This window comes from Ranitomeya variabilis, chromosome 3, assembly GCF_051348905.1.
Source record: "Ranitomeya variabilis isolate aRanVar5 chromosome 3, aRanVar5.hap1, whole genome shotgun sequence".
In the NCBI taxonomy this organism is placed as follows: Eukaryota; Metazoa; Chordata; class Amphibia; order Anura; family Dendrobatidae; genus Ranitomeya; species Ranitomeya variabilis.
The window spans coordinates 230,127,961-230,151,639 of record NC_135234.1 but is presented as its reverse complement, the minus strand read 5'-3'; the positions used below and the strand labels follow the sequence as shown (position 1 = coordinate 230,151,639).

Here is a 23,679-nt window from a genome sequence, read left to right as displayed (position 1 = left end):
TGCTCCTAAACCACTAGCTCATAACAGTACAACTGGCCAAAAATGAATTAAATGCATCTCAAAAGAAGGAAAAGGAAGTTCTGAGCCATTTTTTTTTCTGCAGTCTGTTTTGTCTTTTTTTCCTCTTAATCTCTGGGTGGTTCAGGATTTTGGTGCTGGCATGGATGTTCAGGGTTTGTTTTCTCGTGTGGATCAACTTGCTGCAAGAGTACAGAGTATCCAAGATTATGTTGTCCAGACTCCGGCTTTAGAGCCTAAAATTCCTACTCCTGATTTGTTTTTTGGGGACAGATCCAAGTTTTTGAACTTCAAAAATAACTGCAAATTGTTTTTTGCTTTGAAACCCCGTTCCTCTGGTGATCCCATTCAGCAGGTTAAGATTGTCATCTCTCTGCTGCGTGGTGACCCTCAGGACTGGGCATTCTCCCTTGAATCAGGGGATCCGGCATTGCTTAATGTAGACGCATTTTTTCAAGCGCTCGGATTATTGTATGACGAACCTAATTCTGTGGATCATGCAGAAAAAACCTTGTTGGCCCAATGTCAGGGTCAGGAAGCGGCAGAATTATACTGCCAGAAATTTAGAAAATGGTCTGTGCTCACAAAATGGAATGAGGATGCTCTGGCAGCAATTTTCAGAAAGGGTCTTTCTGAAGCCCTTAAAAATGTTATGGTGGGGTTCCCCACGCCTGCTGGTTTGAGTGAATCTATGTCTCTAGCCATTCAGATTGATCGGCGCCTGCGCGAGCGCAAAGTTGTGCACCATATGGCAGTGTCCTCTGAGCAGAGTCCTAAGCCTATGCAATGTGATAGGATTTTGACTAGAGCAGTACGGCAGAGATTCAGACGTCAGAATGGGCTGTGTTTTTACTGTGGTGATTCTGCTCATGTTATTTCTGATTGCCCTAAGCGTACTAAGAGGGTCGCTAGGTCTGTTACCATCAGTACTGTACAGCCTAAATTTCTCTTATCTGTGACCCTGATTTGCTCATTATCGTCCTTTTCTGTCATTGCATTTGTGGATTCAGGCGCTGCCCTGAACTTAATGGACTTGGAATTTGCCAGGCGCTGTGGTTTTTCCTTGCAGCCTTTGCAGAGCCCTATTCCTTTGAGGGGCATTGATGCTACACCGTTGGCCAAGAATAAACCTCAGTATTGGACTCAGCTGACCATGTGCATGGCTCCAGCACATCAGGAAGATTGCCGTTTTCTGGTGTTGCATAACTTGCATGATGTTGTTGTACTGGGTTTTCCATGGTTACAGGAACATAATCCGGTGCTGGATTGGAAATCTATGTCTGTGACTAGTTGGGGTTGTCAAGGGGTACATTGTGACGTTCCTTTGATGTCAATTTCCTCTTCCCCCTCTTCTGAAGTCCCTGAGTTTTTGTCGGATTTCCAGGATGTATTTAATGAGCCCAAGTCCAGTTCCCTTCCTCCACATAGGGACTGTGATTGTGCTATTAACTTGATTCCTGGCTGTAAGTTCCCTAAGGGCCGACTTTTCAATCTGTCTGTGCCAGAGCATGCCGCCATGCGGAGTTATGTCAAGGAGTCTTTGGAGAAGGGGCATATTCGGCCGTCTTCGTCACCATTGGGAGCGGGGTTCTTTTTTGTTGCCAAGAAGGATGGCTCCTTGAGACCCTGCATTGATTATCGCCTTCTTAATAAGATCACGGTCAAATTCCAATACCCTTTACCTTTGCTTTCTGATTTGTTTGCTCGGATTAAGGGGGCTAGTTGGTTTACTAAGATTGACCTTCGAGGGGCATATAATCTTGTTCGTATTAAACAGGGTGACGAATGGAAAACTGCATTTAATACGCCCGAAGGCCATTTTGAATACCTTGTGATGCCTTTCGGGCTTTCTAATGCTCCTTCTGTATTTCAGTCCTTCATGCATGATATTTTCCGCAATTATCTTGATAAATTCATGATTGTGTATTTGGATGATATTTTAATTTTTTCCGATGATTGGGAGTCTCATGTGAAGCAGGTCAGGATGGTATTCCAGATCCTTCGTGATAATGCTTTATTTGTGAAGGGGTCTAAGTGCCTATTTGGAGTTCAGAAGGTCTCTTTTTTGGGGTTTATTTTTTCTCCCTCGTCTATAAAAATGGATCCTGTTAAGGTCCAAGCCATTCATGACTGGATTCAACCCACATCGGTGAAGAGCCTTCAGAAATTTTTGGGCTTTGCTAATTTTTATCGCCGTTTCATTGCCAACTTTTCCAGTGTGGTTAAGCCCCTGACCGATTTGACGAAGAAAGGCGCTGATGTGACGAATTGGTCCTCTGCGGCTGTTGAGGCCTTTCAGGAGCTTAAACGCCGATTTACTTCTGCCCCTGTGTTGCGTCAGCCGGATGTTTCTCTTCCTTTTCAGGTTGAGGTTGACGCTTCTGAGATTGGGGCAGGAGCCGTTTTGTCTCAGAGGAATTCTGATGGTTCTTTGATGAAACCGTGTGCCTTTTTTTCCAGAAAGTTTTCGCCTGCGGAGCGCAATTATGACGTTGGCAATCGGGAGTTGTTGGCTATGAAGTGGGCATTTGAGGAGTGGCGACATTGGCTTGAGGGAGCCAAGCACCGCGTTGTGGTCTTGACCGATCATAAGAATCTGATTTACCTCGAGTCGGCCAAGCGGCTGAACCCTAGACAGGCTCGATGGTCCCTCTTTTTCTCCCGTTTTGATTTTGTGGTCTCGTATCTTCCGGGATCTAAGAATGTTAAGGCTGATGCCCTCTCCAGGAGCTTTTTGCCTGATTCTCCTGGAGTCCTTGAGCCGGTTGGCATTCTTAAAGACGGGGTGATTCTTTCTGCCATCTCCCCTGATTTACGGCGGGTGCTTCAGGAATTTCAGGCTGATAAACCTGACCGCTGTCCAGTGGGGAAGCTGTTTGTTCCTGATAGATGGACTAGTAAGGTAATTTCTGAGGTTCATTGTTCAGTGTTGGCTGGTCATCCTGGGATTTTTGGTACCAGAGATTTGGTTGCTAGGTCCTTTTGGTGGCCTTCCTTGTCGCGGGATGTGCGTTCTTTTGTGCAGTCCTGTGGGACTTGTGCCCGGGCCAAGCCTTGCTGTTCCCGCGCTAGTGGGTTGCTTTTGCCCTTGCCGGTCCCTGAGAGGCCCTGGACGCATATTTCCATGGATTTTATTTCGGATCTTCCTGTTTCCCAGAAGATGTCTGTTATCTGGGTGGTTTGTGACCGGTTCTCTAAAATGGTTCATTTGGTACCTTTGCCTAAATTGCCTTCCTCCTCTGATTTGGTTCCATTGTTTTTTCAGCATGTGGTTCGTTTGCATGGCATTCCAGAGAATATTGTGTCTGACAGAGGTTCCCAGTTTGTTTCTAGGTTTTGGCGGGCCTTTTGTGCTAGGATGGGCATTGATTTGTCTTTTTCTTTGGCATTCCATCCTCAGACAAATGGCCAAACTGAGCGAACTAATCAGACCTTGGAAACCTATTTGAGATGCTTTGTGTCTGCTGATCAGGATGATTGGGTGGCTTTCTTGCCGTTGGCCGAGTTTGCCCTTAATAATCGGGCTAGTTCGGCTACTTTGGTTTCACCTTTCTTTTGTAATTTTGGTTTTCATCCTCGTTTTTCTTCGGGGCAGGTTGAGCCTTCTGATTGTCCTGGTGTGGATTCTGTGGTGGACAGGTTACAGCAGATTTGGACTCATGTGGTAGACAATTTGACGTTGTCTCAGGAAAAGGCTCAACGTTTTGCTAACCGCCGTCGGTGTGTTGGTCCCCGGCTTCGGGTGGGGGATTTAGTCTGGTTATCTTCTCGTCATGTTCCTATGAAGGTTTCTTCCCCTAAGTTCAAGCCTCGGTTTATTGGTCCTTATAAGATTTCTGAGATTATCAATCCGGTGTCTTTTCGTTTGGCCCTTCCAGCCTCTTTTGCCATCCATAATGTTTTCCATAGATCTTTGTTGCGGAGATATGTGGTGCCCGTTGTCCCCTCGGTTGATCCTCCTGCCCCAGTGTTGGTTGAGGGGGAGTTGGAATATGTGGTGGAGAAAATTTTGGATTCTCGTTTTTCGAGGCGGAGGCTTCAGTATCTTGTCAAGTGGAAGGGTTATGGCCAGGAGGATAATTCTTGGGTTGTTGCCTCTGATGTCCATGCCGCCGATTTGGTTCGTGCCTTTCACTTGGCTCGTCCTGATCGGCCTGGGGGCTCTGGGGAGGGTTCGGTGACCCCTCCTCAAGGGGGGGGTACTGTTGTGAATTCTGCTCTTTGGCTCCCTCCGGTGGTTGTAAGTGGCACTTTTGTGAGTTCTGCTCTTGGGCTCCCTCCGGTGGATTTAAGTGGAACTGCTGCTCCTGGGATTTAGCAGTCAGCAGCTGCTTCCTCTGATCGTCTATTCTGGCTCGGCTATTTATCCTGGCTCTGTCCTTCAGCCAGTGCCAGTTGTCAATGGTTCCTGGTTGGATTCACACCTCTGCTTGGATTTCCCTGATATTCTGACCAGTTCAGCAAAGATAAGTCCTTGCTTTGTTCTTTTGCAGTCCACTTGTTGTGGACTTAATCTTTCTGCACTTTCTATGTTTTTTCTAGTCCAGCTTGTCAGTATGGATTTATTCAGTTAAGCTGGAAGCTCTGGGAAGCAGATTTACCCTCCACACCTTTAGTCAGGTGTGGAGATTTTTGTAAACTCTGTGGTGGATTTTTCTAGTTTTTAATACTGACCACACAGTATTCTTTCCTGTTCTATTTATCTAGTTAGACTGGCCTCCTTTGCTACATCCTGGTTTCATTCTGCGTATGTCATTTCCCTCTCCACTCACAGTCAATATTTGTGGGGGGCTGTCCTATCCTTTGGGGATTTTCTCTGAGGCAAGATAGCTTTCCTGTTTCTATCTTTAGGGGTAGTTAGTCCTCCGGCTGTGACGAGGTGTCTAGGGAGTGACAGGAACATCCCACGGCTACTTCTAGTGTTGTGTTAAGCTCAGGAACTGCGGTCAGTACAGGTACCACCTCCTCCAGAGCACGTCCCATGTTGCTCCTAAACCACCAGCTCATAACAGTCTAATTGCCGGAATTCACGCATCTTAGAGATGTGCCATTTCTGGTGTGGCTGAGAGCTGGTGTTTGTAGCCAGGGGGGAGCAATATCCATTGCCCCTTCCTAGACTATTAATATCAGCCCGCAGCTGTCTGCATAGCCTTTTCTGGTTATTAATTATAGGGGGACCAGACATCATTTTAATGATTTTAATCCCCTATTTTAATACCCAGTAAAGGCTAAATATACAACTGTGAGCTGATATTAATAGCGTGGGAAGCTCTATGGGTATTACCCCCTTACCAGGCTTTAAACATCTGCCCCCAGTCGCTGGCTTCCCCTCTCTTGTTTTGAAAATTGCGTCAGAGCCCACGCCATTTTTTTCCCCTTTTTTAAAAAATTAAACAGATTTTGCGTTTAAGGCCGGGGTTACACTTGCGAGAAACTCACACGAGTCTCAGTATCCGGCACTGCCGCCGGCACTTGGGACCGGAGTGTGCAGTTGCATGTATTTCTATGCAGCTGAACGCTCCAGTCTGAGTGCTGGCAGCAGTGTCGGGTATTGAGGTGTGAGACTCGTGCAAGTTTTTCACAGGTGTGACCTCGGCCTAACGAAGATTTTGTGTATGTATGTGTCTTTAAGGCTGCCGTCACACTAGCAGTATTTGGTCAGTATTTTACATCAGTATTTGTAAGCCAAAACCAGGAGTGGATCAATTAGAGGAAAAGTATAATAGAAACATATCACCACTTCTGCATTTATCACCCACTCCTGGTTTTGGCTTCCAAATACTAATGTAAAATACTAACCAAATACTGACCGTGTGACGCAGCCTAAGTCTTTATGTACCATTTTATTATGTTTATTACTAAACATCGGGCTTGGTATTATCTATCTATCTATCGCTATATCTATGTATCTATCTATCTATAGATCTATCATCTATCTATCTATCTATCTATCTATCCCATATCTATCTATCTATCTATCTATCTATCTATCTATCTATCTAAATATCTATCTATAGATCTATCTATCTATAAATCTATCTATCTGTGTGTGTAAACATTATTCTTCAATGGAGTATGTAAATGAATAGGTTGGACAAGAAATGACATCACAATTATTTTTTTGTGTGTTAAATAATAGATCTTTATTTAGCTTACAAAGACGCATACAAATCCGTATGAAAAAACGCAACAAATCAGCACGGATTTTTACCTGCGTTTTCCACCAAGAGATGCAGAATCTGCGCAGAAAATTCCACAGGCAAATCTGCAACGTAATGTTGATGAAAAATTATGTACTTTACAATAGATAGTAGAAACCAAAAGTGAATTCAGCATCGCCATATGCTACATACAAGCAAGCATAATAAATAAAATAACATGAAATATAAAATTACAAACATTTTGGCATAATAACCTGGATATGACTTTTGGCCACCTACAAATCACCTGCAAGGATACAGAGAGAAGAGTATTAAAAAAATAAAGGACTTAAAACACAGTAGTATGTTTTAAACATGTCAATGTACTGTAAGTATCTCTGATGCTGGGCGCTCTCCATGTAAAGGACACATAAGCTGTTGAGTTTTAAAGAGCATTCAGAATAGAATACACTTACTTGTAGTCACTGAAGAAGAGAGATGCTTTCTGTATGGAGAATGGATATGAGCGCACATGTCAATCATCTGCCCAACAGAGGATTATTAGGATTATTTACAAGTAGGCAGAACAAATTATATGCATTAATGAGTCGGTGTAAAGAGGCTGGGTAATTCCAGGGTTTGCACCATCCATCTTATCTAGAGAGACTAATGCAATGTCAAAGACAGAGGTCTGGGACGTGATACACAACTGTGACCTTGTCATTTAATGTTTTGATGATTATTATATGAAAGAGGTTATCTAATCAAAATATTCTACTTACTAGGGCTTTCATCCATGGCCCAATACAGCTACATGCAAGATTTAATTACATACTGGAAAATAGATTCAAATATTTATCCTCGCTTTACATATATATATATATATATATATATATATATATATATATATATATATATATATATATATTTATTTATAAAAAAATATACATGTAATGTTTTTACGTGAATGCAATATATATGTGTGCGTATATATCTAATATATAAAGCTGAATGTGTGTATGTATGTATGTGTGTATGTCTGGGATTGGCATCTGCACCGTCGCAGCTACAGCCACAAAATTTTGCACAGTCACACGTCTGGACCCTGAGAGCGTCATAGGTTATGTTGTGAGGCGAAATTTTAACCCCACGTGTTCCAATTCACCAAACAATTTTGCCCCATCTACATAATGGGGAAAAAGTGAAAGGAAAAGTGTTGGAGGCAAATTGACAGCTGCCAGATGTGAACAAGGGGGACTTAAAGAGTGAGAGCAATGGCGCCAAAGAGTATATACCGTACAGTTGCTAAGGTGGGGCCCCGACATGGGATACTCACCACACACAGGGATATGAACACACACACAAAATGCGCCACACACTACCACGTGCTTGAACACATATCACCCTCAGCACACATTTCACCACACATACACCAACCTTGCCACATAAAAGTCAAAACACAAAAGTCACCGCTCAAAACTCGCCACGCGCAAAACTCGCCACGTGCAAAACTAGGCTCACGCAAAACTCACCTCTTGGAAAACTCGCCACATGCAAAACTTGCACACGTGGAAAAATTGCCACATACACAAAAGTTGCAACACATGCAAAAGTTGCCTCACACAAAACTTGCACATACTCAAAATGCACCACACATAAAATCGCCACGCGCAAAACTTGCCATGCGCAAAACTTGCTGCACACAACTTGCTACACTAACCTGTTACATGCAACTCGACACACAAAAAGTTGCTACACGCATATCGCCACACAAAACTCATCTCACAAAAGTCGCTACATGCATGTCGCCACACGCAACACAACACACACAACTTGACACATGAAACTCGCCCTAAAACATACACAAGTCTGGTATTATCCTTCAAAAATAAAAATCTGATTAATAAGCAGACAAACTACAAGAACAACAACTGTACCATATAGGAAATACGGCAGCTGTCAGTCACATGACCTGTCTATTATGTGTATGTGTGAGCTAATATATACTGCCAGGGGGGAGGGCTTCCTGTTGGCTGGGGATTTATCAGGCTGCCAATTTAGCTTACAAATACTGAGGTAAAAATACTGAGCAGATAACGTGTGAACGAGGTCTAATAGAGGAGGAGATGACACACAGATATACTGTATACTATATTCAGGAGGAGATGACACACAAGTATATACTATATACAAGGGAGATGACACACACATATATACTATATACAGGGGAGATGACACACAGGTATATACTATATACAGGAGGAGATGACATACAGGTATATACTATATACAGGAGGAGATGACACACATATATACTATATACAAGGGAGATGACACAGGTATATACTATATACAGGAGGAGATGACACACTGGTATATACTATATACAGGGGAGATGACATACAGGTACATACTATATACAGGGGAGATGACACACAGGTATATACTATATACAGGGGAGATGACACACAGGTATATACTATATACAGGAGGAGATGACATACAGGTATATACTATATACAGGAGGAGATGACACACATATATACTATATACAGGGGAGATGACACAGGTATATACTATATACAGGAGGAGATGACACATTGGTATATACTATATACAGGGGAGATGACATACAGGTACATACTATATACAGGGGAGATGACACACAGGTATATACTATATACAGGGGAGATGACACACAGGTATATACTATATACAGGGGAGATGACACACATATATACTATATACAGGGGAGATGACACACAGGTATATACTATATACAGGAGGAGATGACATACAGGTACATACTATATACAGGAGGAGATTACATACAGGTACATACTATATACAGGGGAGATGACACACAGATATATACTATATACAGGAGGAGATGACACAGGTATATACTATATACAGGAGGAGATGACACACAGGTATATACTATATACAGGGGAGATGACACACGTATATACTATATACAGGAGGAGATGACACACAGATATATACTATATACAGGAGCAGATGACCCACAGGTATATACTATATACAGGAGATTACACACAGGTATATGCTATATACAGGAGGAGATGACATACAGGTACATACTATATACAGGAGAAGATGACACACTGGTATATACTATATACAGGAGCAGATGACACACAGGTATATACTATATACAGGAGGAGATGACTTACAGGTATATACTATATACAGGAGGAGATGACATACAGATATATACTATATAAAAGAGAAGATGACACATAGGTATATAGAGAAGGACATGACATACAGCAGGTATATACTATATACAGGGGAGATGACATACAGGTATATACTATATACAGGAGATGACATACAGGTATATAGTATATACAGAAGAGATGACATAAAGGTATATTCTATATAAAGGAGGAGATGACACATAGGTACATACAATATACAGGAGGAGATGACATACAGCAGGTATATACTATATACCGGAGATGACATACAGGTGTATACTATATATAAGGGAGATGACAAACATGTATATACTGAGGGGAAAATGAGAGGTGTGAGGTGAAAATGAGGGGTGTGAGGTGAAAATGAGGGGTGTGAGGTGAAAATGAAAAGGTGTGAGTGCAAAATGAGGGGAGTGAAGGAAAATAGTGGAGTGATCGGAAAATGACAGATGTGAGGTCGAAATGACAAGTGTTAGGGGGGAATGAGAGGAGTGGGGGGAATGAGAGGAGTGAGGGGGAAAATAAGAGGAGTGAGGGGGAAATTGAGAGGTGTAAGGGAGAAAATGAGAGATGTGAGGGGGAAAATGAGAGGCGTGATGGGAAAATAAGAGAAGTGAGGTGCTATAACTAACCACAGATATTTACTATGCCCAGGCAACGCCGGGCTCTTCAGCTAGTTGCATATATATTTATTTATTTATATATATATATATATAGATATATATATATATATATATATATATCTAAAAATACAGCGGCACTCTATAAGAGCTAGGATGTATGCAAAGATTGAACACATGAAATGTGAACTGCATTACTGCTATATAGAATATACATAAACAAATGAAGGTACATTGTGCATAAATTGGCCAGTTCATGAGAGCCATGTCCAGATGTCCTTCATTGATGGGACCCTAATCTAATATGATGCCTCTACCAGGCTAAACCCCTACAAATGTAAAGTGCAGGTATAATCTAGCACTAATCCCAAACAGCCTTAGGCTGATGTGATGGGAGGAGTGCAGAGACAAGATATATATATATATATATATATATATATATATATATATATATATATATATATATATATATATATATTTATTGGGACTACACTGGAATACTGTGTTATTTATAATACTTGGTGTATACAGGTCCTTCTCAAAAAATTAGCATATAGTGTTAATGTTCATTATTTACCATAATGTAATGATTACAATTAAACTTTCATATATTATAGATTCATTATCCACCAACTGAAATTTGTCAGGTCTTTTATTGTTTTAATACTGATGATTTTGGCATACAACTCCTGATAACCCAAAAAACCTGTCTCAATAAATTAGCATATCAAGAAAAGGTTCTCTAAATGACCTATTACCCTAATCTTCTGAATCAACTAATTAACTCTAAACACATGCAAAAGATACCTGAGGCTTTTAAAAACTCCCTGCCTGGTTCATTACTCAAAACCCCCATCATGGGTAAGACTAGCGACCTGACAGATGTCAAGAAGGCCATCATTGACACCCTCAAGCAAGAGGGTAAGACCCAGAAAGAAATTTCTCAACAAATAGGCTGTTCCCAGAGTGCTGTATCAAGGCACCTCAATGGTAAGTCTGTTGGAAGGAAACAATGTGGCAGAAAACGCTGTACAACGAGAAGAGGTGACCGGACCCTGAGGAAGATTGTGGAGAAGGACCGATTCCAGACCTTGGGGAACCTGAGGAAGCAGTGGACTGAGTCTGGTGTGGAAACATCCAGAGCCACCGTGCACAGGCGTGTGCAGGAAATGGGCTACAGGTGCCGCATTCCCCAGGTAAAGCCACTTTTGAACCATAAACAGCGGCAGAAGCGCCTGACCTGGGATACAGAGAAGCAGCACTGGACTGTTGCTAAGTGGTCCCAAGTACTTTTTTCTGATGAAAGCAAATTTTGCATGTCATTCGGAAATCAAGGTGCCAGAGTCTGGAGGAAGACTGGGGATAAGGAAATGCCAAAATGCCTGAAGTCCAGTGTCAAGTACCCACAGTCAGTGATGGTGTGGGGTGCCATGTCAGCTGCTGGTGTTGGTCCACTGTGTTTCATCAAGGGCAGGGTCAATGCAGCTAGCTATCAGGAGATTTTGGAGCACTTCATGCTTCCATCGGCTGAAATGCTTTATGGAGATGAAGATTTCATTTTTCAGCACGACCTGGCACCTGCTCACAGTGCCAAAACCACTGGTAAATGGTTTACTGACCATGGTATTACTGTGCTCAATTGGCCTGCCAACTCTCCTGACCTGAACCCCATAGAGAATCTGTGGGATATTGTGAAGAGAAAGTTGAGAGACGCAAGACCCAACACTCTGGATGAGCTTAAGGCCGCTATTGAAGCATCCTGGGCCTCCATAACATCTCAGCAGTGTCACAGGCTGATTGCCTCCATGCCACGCCGCATTGAAGCAGTCATTTCTGCCAAAGGATTCCCGACCAAGTATTGAGTACATAACTGAACATTATTATTTGATGGTTTTTTTGTTTGGTATTAAAAAACACTTTTATTTGATTGGTCGGGTGAAATATGCTAATTTATTGAGACAGGTTTTTTGGGTTATCAGGAGTTGTATGCCAAAATCATCAGTATTAAAACAATAAAAGACCTGACAAATTTCAGTTGGTGGATAATGAATCTATAATATATGAAAGTTTAATTGTAATCATTACATTATGGTAAATAATGAACTTTAACACTATATGCTAATTTTTTGAGAAGGACCTGTACATAGCTGATATTCTATTTGCAGAGATGGATTCTGTTATTTAGGGCATACATACAGACCATCAGCACACAACAAACATTATCCTTTTGCTCTCCTTCCATGACTTCCACTAGTTTTCTTGTCCTGCACTCTCCTCACACTAAGTGCATCTTTCCCTATACACTGCACCAATGCTCCCTGCTCTTCTCCTAAGGAGACCATAGTGTAGACTTCTTACCATCCAACCAGGACTCACGTTAAACTTCAGTCTCCTCTTTAAAAGCTTTACTAATGAATACAGGCCACTTTATCATAACAACAATTCATCGATTTGCAGGATCTGCTTGCTCTTGCAGAATTCCTGGGGTCCTCCCACAGGTTGTGTTTCTATAAATGACAGCCAGCAATCCTGGAAGCACAGGAGAAGCTGCTGCCTGGGTGAAAGGGTTACAGAGACAAGAGTCTGCCTCCACCTGCTGGATCCGGACGAGCAGCTCCTAGTTCAGGGAGTGACGCCTCTCTATTAGCTCCCTGCTCAGATTACCGAGGAAGGGTGACATTGGAAGAGGGACATCATCTGCTGCTCCTCAGGTGATGGCATGAACCGCCCAAGGGTCTCTGCTGGTGACAAACTCCAGCTAGATCCATCATGGAATAGAGGACTTGGGAGATGGTAGACATCAGGCAGCAGGATAACCTTCATTACTTAGGGGAGAAGACCAATTGTTGATCCAGCAGCAGCAGCAGCGTCAAGGAAACGTGTTCTTCTCATCTCAGCAACTTCCATCCTGCTCTCTACCTAGGAAGAAGGGGCCTACGCTCTGCCTGGGAGGAAAGGTCTTAATATCTGTGTGGGAAGGAATCAGAAGAACACAGCTGGCTTAACGTGTAGAAGATAAAGCTCCTGGCTCCCATTGTGTCAGCGGCATTCATCCAGGTGGAGGAGCTCCTACTGCAGAAGGTCCAGCATTGTCTTAGGACAGGTGAAGCAGCAGTGTCAATAATAGCAATAATGGTATTGGAACAGGTGGAGCAGCATCAGTGTGAGACAATTGTATTATTACAGGTGGAGCAGCATCAGGAGCAGCAGAGCCAATAATTGTCTTAACCTTGCAGCCCCGTGAACAAGCCGTGGCACGGGTGGAGAACCTGCCCCTGCAGCACCAGGGGTCCAGGACAGGGCACCACCACCTCCTCACCCACAAGGTGCCCGATGCATCCTGTGTTTGTTTTCAGTCGTGCCCATGATTGCTGAGCCAATTCTCCAATTGCTATAGACAATTCCTCCTCATCATCAGCCCAGTCACTCCCATCCCCAGCGCCCTGCTCTCTGCAGCTCTCTCCTCCTCTCTCCGTCACCTGTTGGAAGATCCGTGCTGTCTCATATCCCCAGACAGTCTCTCTGGAAACCCCTGAGACTGTCTAAAGGGGTCTTACCAGGAGAAATCTATGATTAGTTCGGTGTGTGTCTCATCTTACCGTGGACGAAAGTCTGGGAACAAACCTCCCTCCAAAACATGTCTGAAGGAGGAGATGGCAAAGGGGGAAGACTCTGGCAAGATCACCATCAATGTGGGGGGCACTCGCCATGAGACCTATAAGAGCACCCTAAGGACGCTGCCTGGCACCCGCCTGGCATGGCTGGCAGACCCTGACACCTCCAGTCAGTTGGATCTCGACAGCCAACAAACCGAGTTCTTCTTTGATAGGCACCCAGGGATCTTCTCCTATGTCCTCAACTACTACCGCACAGGGAAGCTGCACTGCCCGGCGGACATCTGTGGTCCTCTCTTTGAGGAGGAGTTGGCATTTTGGGGCATCGATGAGACAGATGTGGAGCCCTGTTGTTGGATGACATACAGACAGCACCGGGAAGCAGAGGAGGCTTTAGATATCTTTGAAAATGTAGAACCAGATGATGGTGATGAAGAAAAGGACTCCACACCCGAACTACTTTGTATAGAGGAGAGGCCAGACAGGTCCAGGGGTAGCTGGAAGAGATGGATGTCCAAGATGTGGGCACTGTTTGAGGACCCCTACTCATCTAGAGCTGCCAGGGTAAGTTTGGAGCTTTGCTCTCTTCTTGATCACCCTCCTTAAGATCTTAGAGAGCAATGCTACAACCCAAAGTAATGGAATGATGAGATTTTGATTTCTAGTTCAGTCCCATTAATATTTTTATGTTAAAAAAGCAACATTTTGTAAAGGGAATATTCACATTGATACCTGGACCTGCTGCCAAGGACTTTGATTCTTTCACTCTTGGTTTTACTGACCATAAATGTAGCACTTCATGATTAATAAATAGTCCAACTCTTTGTATCCACAGGATTAGATCAAAATATTTACGACAGTTCAAACCTATGAAAACAAACCTGCCTGTGAGGCTCTGTTCACATCTGAATGGGAGGCGCTTCTTGGAGCCTCCATCACAGGGTTTAGCCTAAGTTCACACTATGCGTTTTTGCTACTTTTTATGCTAATTTTCAGCTGTGTTTTACAGTACCAGCTATCTCTATGAGATTTCAGAAATCTCATGCACACACATTGTTTATCATCAGGATTTTGTGCTTTGCATGGCATTTTGGACATAGAGCATGTCACCTCTTTCAGCATTTTTCAGCGTTTTTCACCCATTGACTTGAATGGGTGCTGAAAAAACGCACCAAAAAGGCAGGTATCAGGTTTTGCTATGTTTTTTGTGCCAAAACCTTATTCTATGGAATAGGACTTTGTTTAACACTAAACTTTATCAGCATGCAGAAGAGATAAATCTAGCATGCCAAAACTGCTGCAAAAAACTCATCAAAAAATGCAAGGTAAACATGCTTCTTTCCTGCCAAGATATCAAGTTTTGCTGTAGAAAAAAATCTCTGAAAAAACGCCTAGTGTGAACTTACCCTTAGCCAGAAATGCCATACAAAATTGTGCAGCTCATTTGCTCTATTTTTTTCTGGCAAAATGCTGAGTCATATGACCTTGTGGAGACCATTGTTGTCACTGGAATCTGTTGGGGTACAGCACTGCTTTTACCAAATTTTTTCTGCCCCTATGAGAGTGCAGAACAACAGATTTAGGCTGGTTTCACATTTGCGGACGATGGCTTTGCGGGGGGCTGTGTAGTTCCTCCGTTAAGCCCCGCCCACTGCCGCACCTCTTCCATTCAGCCCCGCCTACCTCAGCATGCGTCCTGCGTACCTATCTTTAACATTGGGTACGCAGGCCATATGAATGTATGTGGATGCCTCCGCATGTGTCGTTTTGATGCTGTGCCGTACTGCGCCGAATGCAACATGTTGCATTTTGTTGTGGTCGGCGAAGCGTCAAAACGATGCATGTGGAGGCATCCGCATACATTCACATGGCCTGCGTACCCAATGTTAAAGATAAGTACGCAGGACGTATGCTGACATAGGCGGAGCTGAATGGAAGAGGTGTGGCAGTGGGCTTACCAGAGGAACTACGCTGCCCTTCGCTTAGCCCTCGTCCGTAAATGTGAAACCAGCCTTACAATGTTGACTAGCTGCCACAGACCATTAATGTGCCTCACAGTGATATCTTGCTTCTACCAGGCACATTGCCACGTACATCAACATAGATTTAGACATATGACAAACTATTAATCGTAATTAGTGGATCTTTATTTTTTTACCATAGAAATACATATTTTTTTGCTTTTCATGAAATATTGCTATTTCCATGGCCAGCATATCTTATGTTTTTTGGTGTTCTGTACCAAAGAATTGAACAGACAGAACCCTTTTTTATTAGAAGCTCCAAGTTTACAGTAAGCTAGAAGATGAGAGTCTTTTACCTGGGGAAAAAACATACATCTCACTGCCCTGGCCCGATATCTGAATAGACTGGCTAATGCAATGTGGCTTGTTGCCACCACTCGCACTCCGCAGCAAGGGCACATGCTCATCTCCACCTACACCGATGATTAAAGGGAGTCTGTCACCTGCAAAACTTGATTAAAACTACTAGTACAGTCCTATACGGGACTTGGCTCTTATGAAACTAATATCTGCAGAATAGATTTCACTTCTTTAATTGTACAGAAAAATGTTTTTACTCCATATGCAAATGAGACCACCTTGGTGCACCCTTGGTGTGGCCAAGATCTCAGTGTACCATTCCTCCCCCTCAATCAACAAGCCATGCACCTAACCTTAGGTAGCTGGACAGCTTACACTATACAGTAGAAGCCCATCAAGGACAGGCACAGACTCTGTTCAAATGTGCTTCCATCCCTCTCTCCTGTCTGCGGTGGCTGCTCATTGCTGTGTGATTCTGTGTTGCATGGCACACAGATTCGTACAGTCACTATGTGTCCATTTGTTCAGCTCCTACAGTGTCAGTGCACACGTATAGTGTTGGGATTCAAGTCAGGCATCGCACACTCCGGGCTAGCGAATTTTGTCATTCAATGTAATTGAAGGTGTGATGAGAGGATGGTGCACTGAGCCCTTGGCCACCTGAAGGGTGCGTCAATGATCCCTCATTTGCATATGAAGTAAAAACGTTATTCTTTACAACTAAAGAAGTAAAATCTTCTGTGGGTATAAAATTTAAAGGAGTCTCAGATAGGACTACATACAGTTAGGTCCATATATATTTGGACAACATTTTTCTTATTTTGGTTATAGACATTACCACAATGAATTTTAAACAAAACAATTCAGATGCAGCTGAAGTTCAGACTTTCAGCTTTCATTTGAGGGTATCCACATTAAAATTGGATGAAGGGTTTAGGAGTTTCAGCTCCATAACATGTGCCACCCTGTTTTTAAAGGGACCAAAAGTAATTGGACAATTGACTCCAAGGCTATTTCATGGACAGGTGTGGGCAATCCCTTCGTTATGTCATTCTGAATTAAGCAGATAAAAGGCCTGGAGTTGATTTGAGGTGTGGTGCTTGCATTTGGAAGGTTTTGCTGTGAAGTAAACATGCGGTCAAAGGATCTCTCCATGCAGGTGAAACAAGCCAACCTTAAGCTGCGAAAACAGAAAAAAACAATCCGAGAAATTGCTACAATATTAGGAGTGGCAAAATCTACAGTTTGGTACATCCTGAGAAAGAAAGAAAGCACTGGTGAACTCATCAATGCAAAAAGACCTGGGCGCCCACGGAAGACAACAGTGGTGGATGATCACAGAATAATCTCCATGGTGAAGAGAAACCCCTTCACAACAGCCAACCAAGTGACCAACACTCTCCCGGAGGTCGGCGTATCAATATCCAAATCTACCAGAAAGAGAAGACTGCATGAAAGTAAATACAGAGGGTTCACTGCACGGTGCAAGCCAATCATAAGCATCAAGAATAAAAAGCTAGACTGGACTTTGCTAAAAACATCTAAATAAGGCTATGTTCACATTTGCGTTGTGCGCCGCAGCGTCGGCGACGCAACGCACAACGCAAATGTGAACGCATGCACAACGCAGCGTTTTTTTACACATGCGTCCACTTTTGCATGGTTTTGGGAGCAGAAAAAACTGCAACTTGCTGCGTCCTCTGTGCCCTGACGCATGCACCACAGCGACGCATGCGTCACAAAACGCAAATGCAACGCTTGTCCATGCGCCCCATGTTAAATATAGGGGTGCATGATGCATGTGGCAACGCTGCAGCACCCGACGCTGCGGCGCCGAACGCAAATGTGAACGTAGCCTTAGCCAGCACAGTTCTGGAAGAACATTCTTTGGACAGATGAAACCAAGATCAACCTCTACCAGAATGATGGAAAGAGAAAAGTATGGCGAAGGCGTGGTACAGCTCATGATCCAAAGCATACCACATCATCTGTAAAACACGGCGGAGGCATTGTGATGGCTTGGGCATGCATGGCTGCCAGTGGCACTGGGTCACTAGTGTTTATTTATGATGTGACACAGGACAGAAGCAGCCGAATGAATTCTGAGGTTTTCAGAGACATACTGTGTGCTCAGATCCAGCCAAACTGATTCGTCATTTCATACTACAGATGGACAATGACCCAAAACATAAAGCCAAAGCAACCCAGGAGTTTATTAAAGCAAAGAAGTGGAATATTCTTGAATGAAAGTCAGTCACCTGATCTCAACCCAATTGAGCTTGCAATTCACTTGTTAATGACTAAACTTCAGACAGAAAGGCCCACAAACAGCAACTGAAAACCACCACAGTGAAGGCCTGGCAGAGCATCAAAAAGGAGGAAACACAGCGTCTGGTGACGTCCATGAGTTCAAGACTTCAGGCAGTCATTGCCAACAAAGGGTTTTCAACCAAGTACTAGAAATGAACATTTTATTTAAAATTATTTAATCTGTCTAATTACTTTTGGTCCCTTTAAAAACAGGGTGGCACATGTTAAGGAGCTGAAACTCCTAAACCCTTCATCCAATTTTAATGTGGATACCCTCAAATGAAATCTGAAAGTCTGAACTTCAACTGCATCTGAATTGTTTTATTTAAAATTCATTGTATAAAAATGTTGTCTCTGTCCAAATATATATGGACCTAACTGTAAGTAGTTTTAAACAAGGTTTAGGCTTTCCCTTAGTCTCCCTTTAACCGTCGGAGTAGCTGGGAGTGAGTTTGTGCCCTGGATCCTCGGGGTGAGCCCCAGGTGCTAAGTGCCATTGTTTGCAGCAGGCAACTTTGTCAAGTCATAAGATAACTGAGAGTCATCAATATACACCATGAGTTAATTGGTTAGTCGGAGTCGCATAGCCCTTTCATGACCCTTTGACAAGTGCGGCACTGTAGGGCCGTACACGTGATCCTAGATAAGAGGGAAGCAATGTTTAGCTTAGTGTACATCCAGAGATTTTGGAAACTGTTGTTGGAGAGCAAAGGCCAAACATAAACTTTGGGCTGTTTCAGATGTCCATGATAATCGGTCCGATGTCAGATAGCGATGCATGGACGGGCCGCACATCTCCTGAGTCTGAACCAGGCATGACAGCTTCAAAGAAATATATGAAGCTGGGACGCTCGGGTCAGGAGACCATCTATCACGGACATTTGAAAGAGCCCTTATTATTATTATTATTATTATTACTAATAAGCCATCTTAGAAAACATCTTGTTTTAATATCCAGATGGTAGCAAATTCTCTTTAGCAAATGTTTCCATAAAAAAATCTCAAAAACATTTCTAACTTTCCATACCAAGAACATAGAATGGATGAGTTGACCTGAAAAGCAAATAGTCCTGATGTTCTTCTTACGTAGACAAAACCATTGAAACAGACTCTGCGTATCTGTCTTTACTACTGGCTGAATGCCCAGCAGTCTGAATGGCCTAAGTGACTGCTCAGGAAATAGGCGGACTAAACATGCAAATTAGGAATAGTTCACTTTAGGGCATGTAAATAGGACACATGGCTCACTGATACCTCATGCAGACAGGTCTATGTTCCATATATATGGTACGTTTTACATAATTTGAATTTGTGCAAATGGGAAATCTGTGCTTCTTCTTTCATTTCTCTTGCAGGTAGTGGCATTTATTTCACTTTTCTTCATCCTGATGTCCATCACCACTTTCTGCTTGGAGACCCATGAGGCTTTCATTGTGGACATAAATGTAACAGAACTGATCATTGTGGGAAATATGACACAGATCATAGTGGTAAAGGAGGTGGAAACAGAACCCATTTTGACATACATAGAAGGGGTTTGTGTTTTTTGGTTCACACTTGAATTCATTGTCCGAATTACTTGTTGCCCAGATAAGTTGGTCTTTGTGAAGAACCTCCTGAACATTATAGACTTTGTGGCCATCTTGCCATTTTACATCGAGGTGGGCCTCAGTGGTTTATCGTCCAAAGCTGCACGAGATGTTCTGGGCTTCCTACGTGTTGTACGCTTTGTCCGGATTTTACGTATATTCAAACTGACAAGACATTTCGTTGGACTGCGAGTTTTAGGGCACACTCTTCGTGCCAGTACAAATGAGTTTCTGCTTCTAATTATCTTTTTAGCTCTAGGAGTTCTAATTTTTGCCACTATGATCTATTATGCAGAACGAATAGGTGCAAGCGCATCAGACCCAACTGGAAGCAACCATACGCATTTCAAGAACATTCCCATAGGATTCTGGTGGGCCGTGGTAACCATGACCACACTTGGGTATGGGGACATGTATCCACAGACTTGGTCTGGCATGCTAGTGGGGGCTTTATGTGCCCTGGCTGGTGTGCTTACCATTGCAATGCCTGTTCCAGTCATTGTGAATAATTTTGGAATGTATTATTCTCTTGCTATGGCCAAACAAAAGCTTCCTAAGAAGAAAAAGAAACATGTTCCTAAACCTATGCAGCTGGACTCTCCAGTTACTGCTAAATCTGAAGACACATCACATCGTAACAGCACTCAAAGTGAATCCTGCCCATTGGCTGGAGAGGATGTCATGGAAAAGAGGACAGGTAAGATGCACAACAGACATGTGCGATGATACAATGAATGGCTAGCTGGAAGAATGTTCATTAGACTTGGTTTTGGCTGTTTCTGAATCTTCATTGACTATGCAATTTGTTTTCCCTATGATCCACACTCAGGAATACCATGCTTATTGGCATTACTGTAATTGAAAGAAGTGCTTAAAGTGGGCTCTTATGAAAAGTGGTTCGGCACGTTACTGTACCATTAATGGAGTTTTATGGGAATGCAGTGTCCATGGCCTACTCTTCACGACCCCAAACACATTAGATAAAAGTAATCCAAACTTGCCGATTTCAGTGGAATTGTGCAACTCTCTAATATGTATAGGGGTCTCCAAAGTCTACCCCAACAGATGATGTTGAAGCAGAGAAGGATCCAATCTATTGAATTTCAATGGCACACCATTTTGGTTGGCACAAAGATAGGCCACAGTCACAGACTTCCGCTCACGTCACCTCAACAGAGCGGCAGTTTCCCGTGTTGCTGACTGGGTGGGACTACTGGTGTTATGCTGATTGAAAGTTGGCTCCCCGCTGCCTAATTGGGTTGGAGCATCCAAACGTTTACTATGGCATTAAAGGGTATATATCACTTATAGTTGATATATTGTTAATAGTTGAGGGTCCAAACTGCTGGGACCCGTACTTTTAGTCTGATAAGAATAGAAAACAGTGCACATGCTTGACTGCTGATCAATGTATTCTTGTGGGGTGCTGACTGCTGCACTTATTTTTTTCCAGCAAACCCGTAGAGAATTAATGGAGCGCCGGTCAGGTGTCCAAACTGCTGTGTCATTTTCTAACAAGGATAAAAGTTATGTGTCGGGGATACAAATTCCCTGTTCTGCTGATTGGTGAGGGTCCCTGCAGTAAGACCCCCCTGATCAGCAAGTTATCTGCTATATTATGTATAAGTGATAACTTGTCTTTACTGCACAACCCCCTTAAATAATTTCTTATGTTTTAGCAAATAACACTGCATAGCAATCAACATATTAATCATCAAATAGGTTCGACTGAAGATATTCTCCTTGGAATGTCCCCCCAAAAAGCTTGGACCTGCACCCAAAATGGCCATTTACGTCAACCACATCCCTTTTGTAGCCTAAGATTTATACTAGGCAAAATTCAGACTGAATGACCTCGCACTACTCACAGACGCACTGCAGAAATGGTTGTCAATCAAAGTGCCCGGGCATGCTTACAACTACCGATAACAGTATAGTGAGCAATGCTGCAAGCATTATTGAACCCACTCCGACTGAAAGCCGGCAGCTCCTGGGAGGAAATAAGTTCATTTTCTCCTAGTAGCAGCACTTTCAGTGGGTTGGCCTGACAGCATTGTAACACGCTTTACCTGCAGATTAACACTATATCTGCAGGTAATGTTTAAAGAGGTGACAAGTTCCCTGATAGCTTCAAGCAGGAAAAATGGGTAAACATAAGAATTTGAGTGACTGTGATGGCTAGATGATTCTTGACATCTCCAAAACCAGAGCTCTTGTGGGGTATCTTTGGTTAGTGCTGGCAAAAAGTGAGCCAAGAAAGGACAACTGGTGAACAAATTGTTGATGGGTTCATAAGCATCCAAGGCTCACTGATGTACTTCTGATCCATATAGGCCCCACCTTACAACTTGTAGGACTTAAAGGACAGTCTATTAACATTTTTGCCAGATATCACAGGACACATAAAACAGTCTTGTGAAATCCAGAGATGTACCTATCTATAGTGGGTGCAGTCACACTCGAGCCCTAGAGATTAGGTAGGAAAAGAAAATGTCCCCTTGACTCATCAGAGATGACCAATACTATTAAAGACCTGTGATGGGAACCCTGTTGGAGATCTTGCATTGTGACCCACAAGCATCAAGATAGGCTGCTGGTGGAGTTCAGCTCTATTTTGGCATATTAGATAGGATGGCTGTAGCAAATGTTATGGCTAAACAGTGTTTGAATGAAAAATGTTAATGTTTATGGAAAAGATCTTCAATAGTGCTTGTAGCACAGCGTTAAACCCTCAGATCTGAATTATCACTGAAGTAATCCTGCTCATTCCTTTAATCCCTTCTAGACTTGTGATGTACTTTATTTAATTTCTTGGGTTCCCATTTTTAGATGCTTTCTCAGGAGGTGAGCTTGCATCATTCAGGACAGATGACAGATGGGCTACACAGCCATCATCTACCTCTAACAGCAGGGAACAGAGTCGAGCTCTGCCTGCTGCTGTTAACCTCTAAAATGCCATTGTCAATCTCTGATAGCAACATTCAGGGGGGCGTTCTGCACTTTGTTCAGCCTCCACACAACACCATCATAGGGTGCCATGGGAGCCAGGGGTCTGCTGAAGGACCTAGTGCCTGTCATAACGGTACTTCTGTGAAAACCAGCACATTGCTGGTCTTCACAGCAGACTTATTTTTTTCCCTTACACTGCAATATTGTGGTATTGCTGTATACTGAATAGCAAAAGCAATCAGAAAATTTAAGGTTCAAGTTCCCTAAGGAGAATGAAAGATAAAAACAATTATTTAATCATTTTTTTAAAATATTTTTTGTAATCACCTCCACATAAAAAAACATATTTCGTATCTCCACTTCCATAGAAGTCTGATTGATCAAAATGTTAAATTAATTAACCAGATCAAGAAACGCTTTAATGAGAAAAAAGTATTAAAAAATGCCAGATTTTCTGGAACAATTTCAAGGGTACCAACACTTGCGGCCATGACTGTATAGTAGCAGAGCTACAAGTGATCGTGTAGCTGCAGTAGTATGTGCCTTATTGTATACACAGTACTGAACAAGGGCTGTAAATGCAGTAATAGGAAGCACTGACAGTGATTCCTCCTCCTTACTCAGTGGTTATGTGATCACTATGAATAAAGAGGCAGCAACAGCTGCAGAGTCATAGGAGACCTAGATAGCTCTGCTATTAAAGGGAACGTGTCAGCAGGATTGTGCACAATAACCTACATAAAGTGTCAGGTCGGCGCTGTTATACTGAATAAAATGATACCTGGGTTGATGAAATCCATCTTGTGGTTGTTGTGTACAATATTTATTTTCACTTTTTAGTTAATAATATGCTAGTGCAGTGCCCCAGAGTCCTGGTCGTTGCAGTACTGA

The 23,679-nt window shown here is 42.8% G+C and overlaps 1 protein-coding gene across 1 annotated transcript in view; it reads left to right on the top strand.

The window, feature by feature from the left end:
- The first annotated feature begins 12,537 nt into the window (after nt 1-12,537).
- The window catches only part of KCNC4 (potassium voltage-gated channel subfamily C member 4), a 159,287-nt gene continuing 148,145 nt past the window's right edge, over nt 12,538-23,679 (top strand). The window contains exons 1-2 of the mRNA XM_077295216.1: nt 12,538-14,180; nt 19,606-20,536. Coding sequence (XP_077151331.1) covers nt 13,572-14,180; nt 19,606-20,536 — 1,540 coding nt within the window. The 5' untranslated portion in view covers nt 12,538-13,571. The remainder of the gene's footprint in view (nt 14,181-19,605; nt 20,537-23,679) is intronic.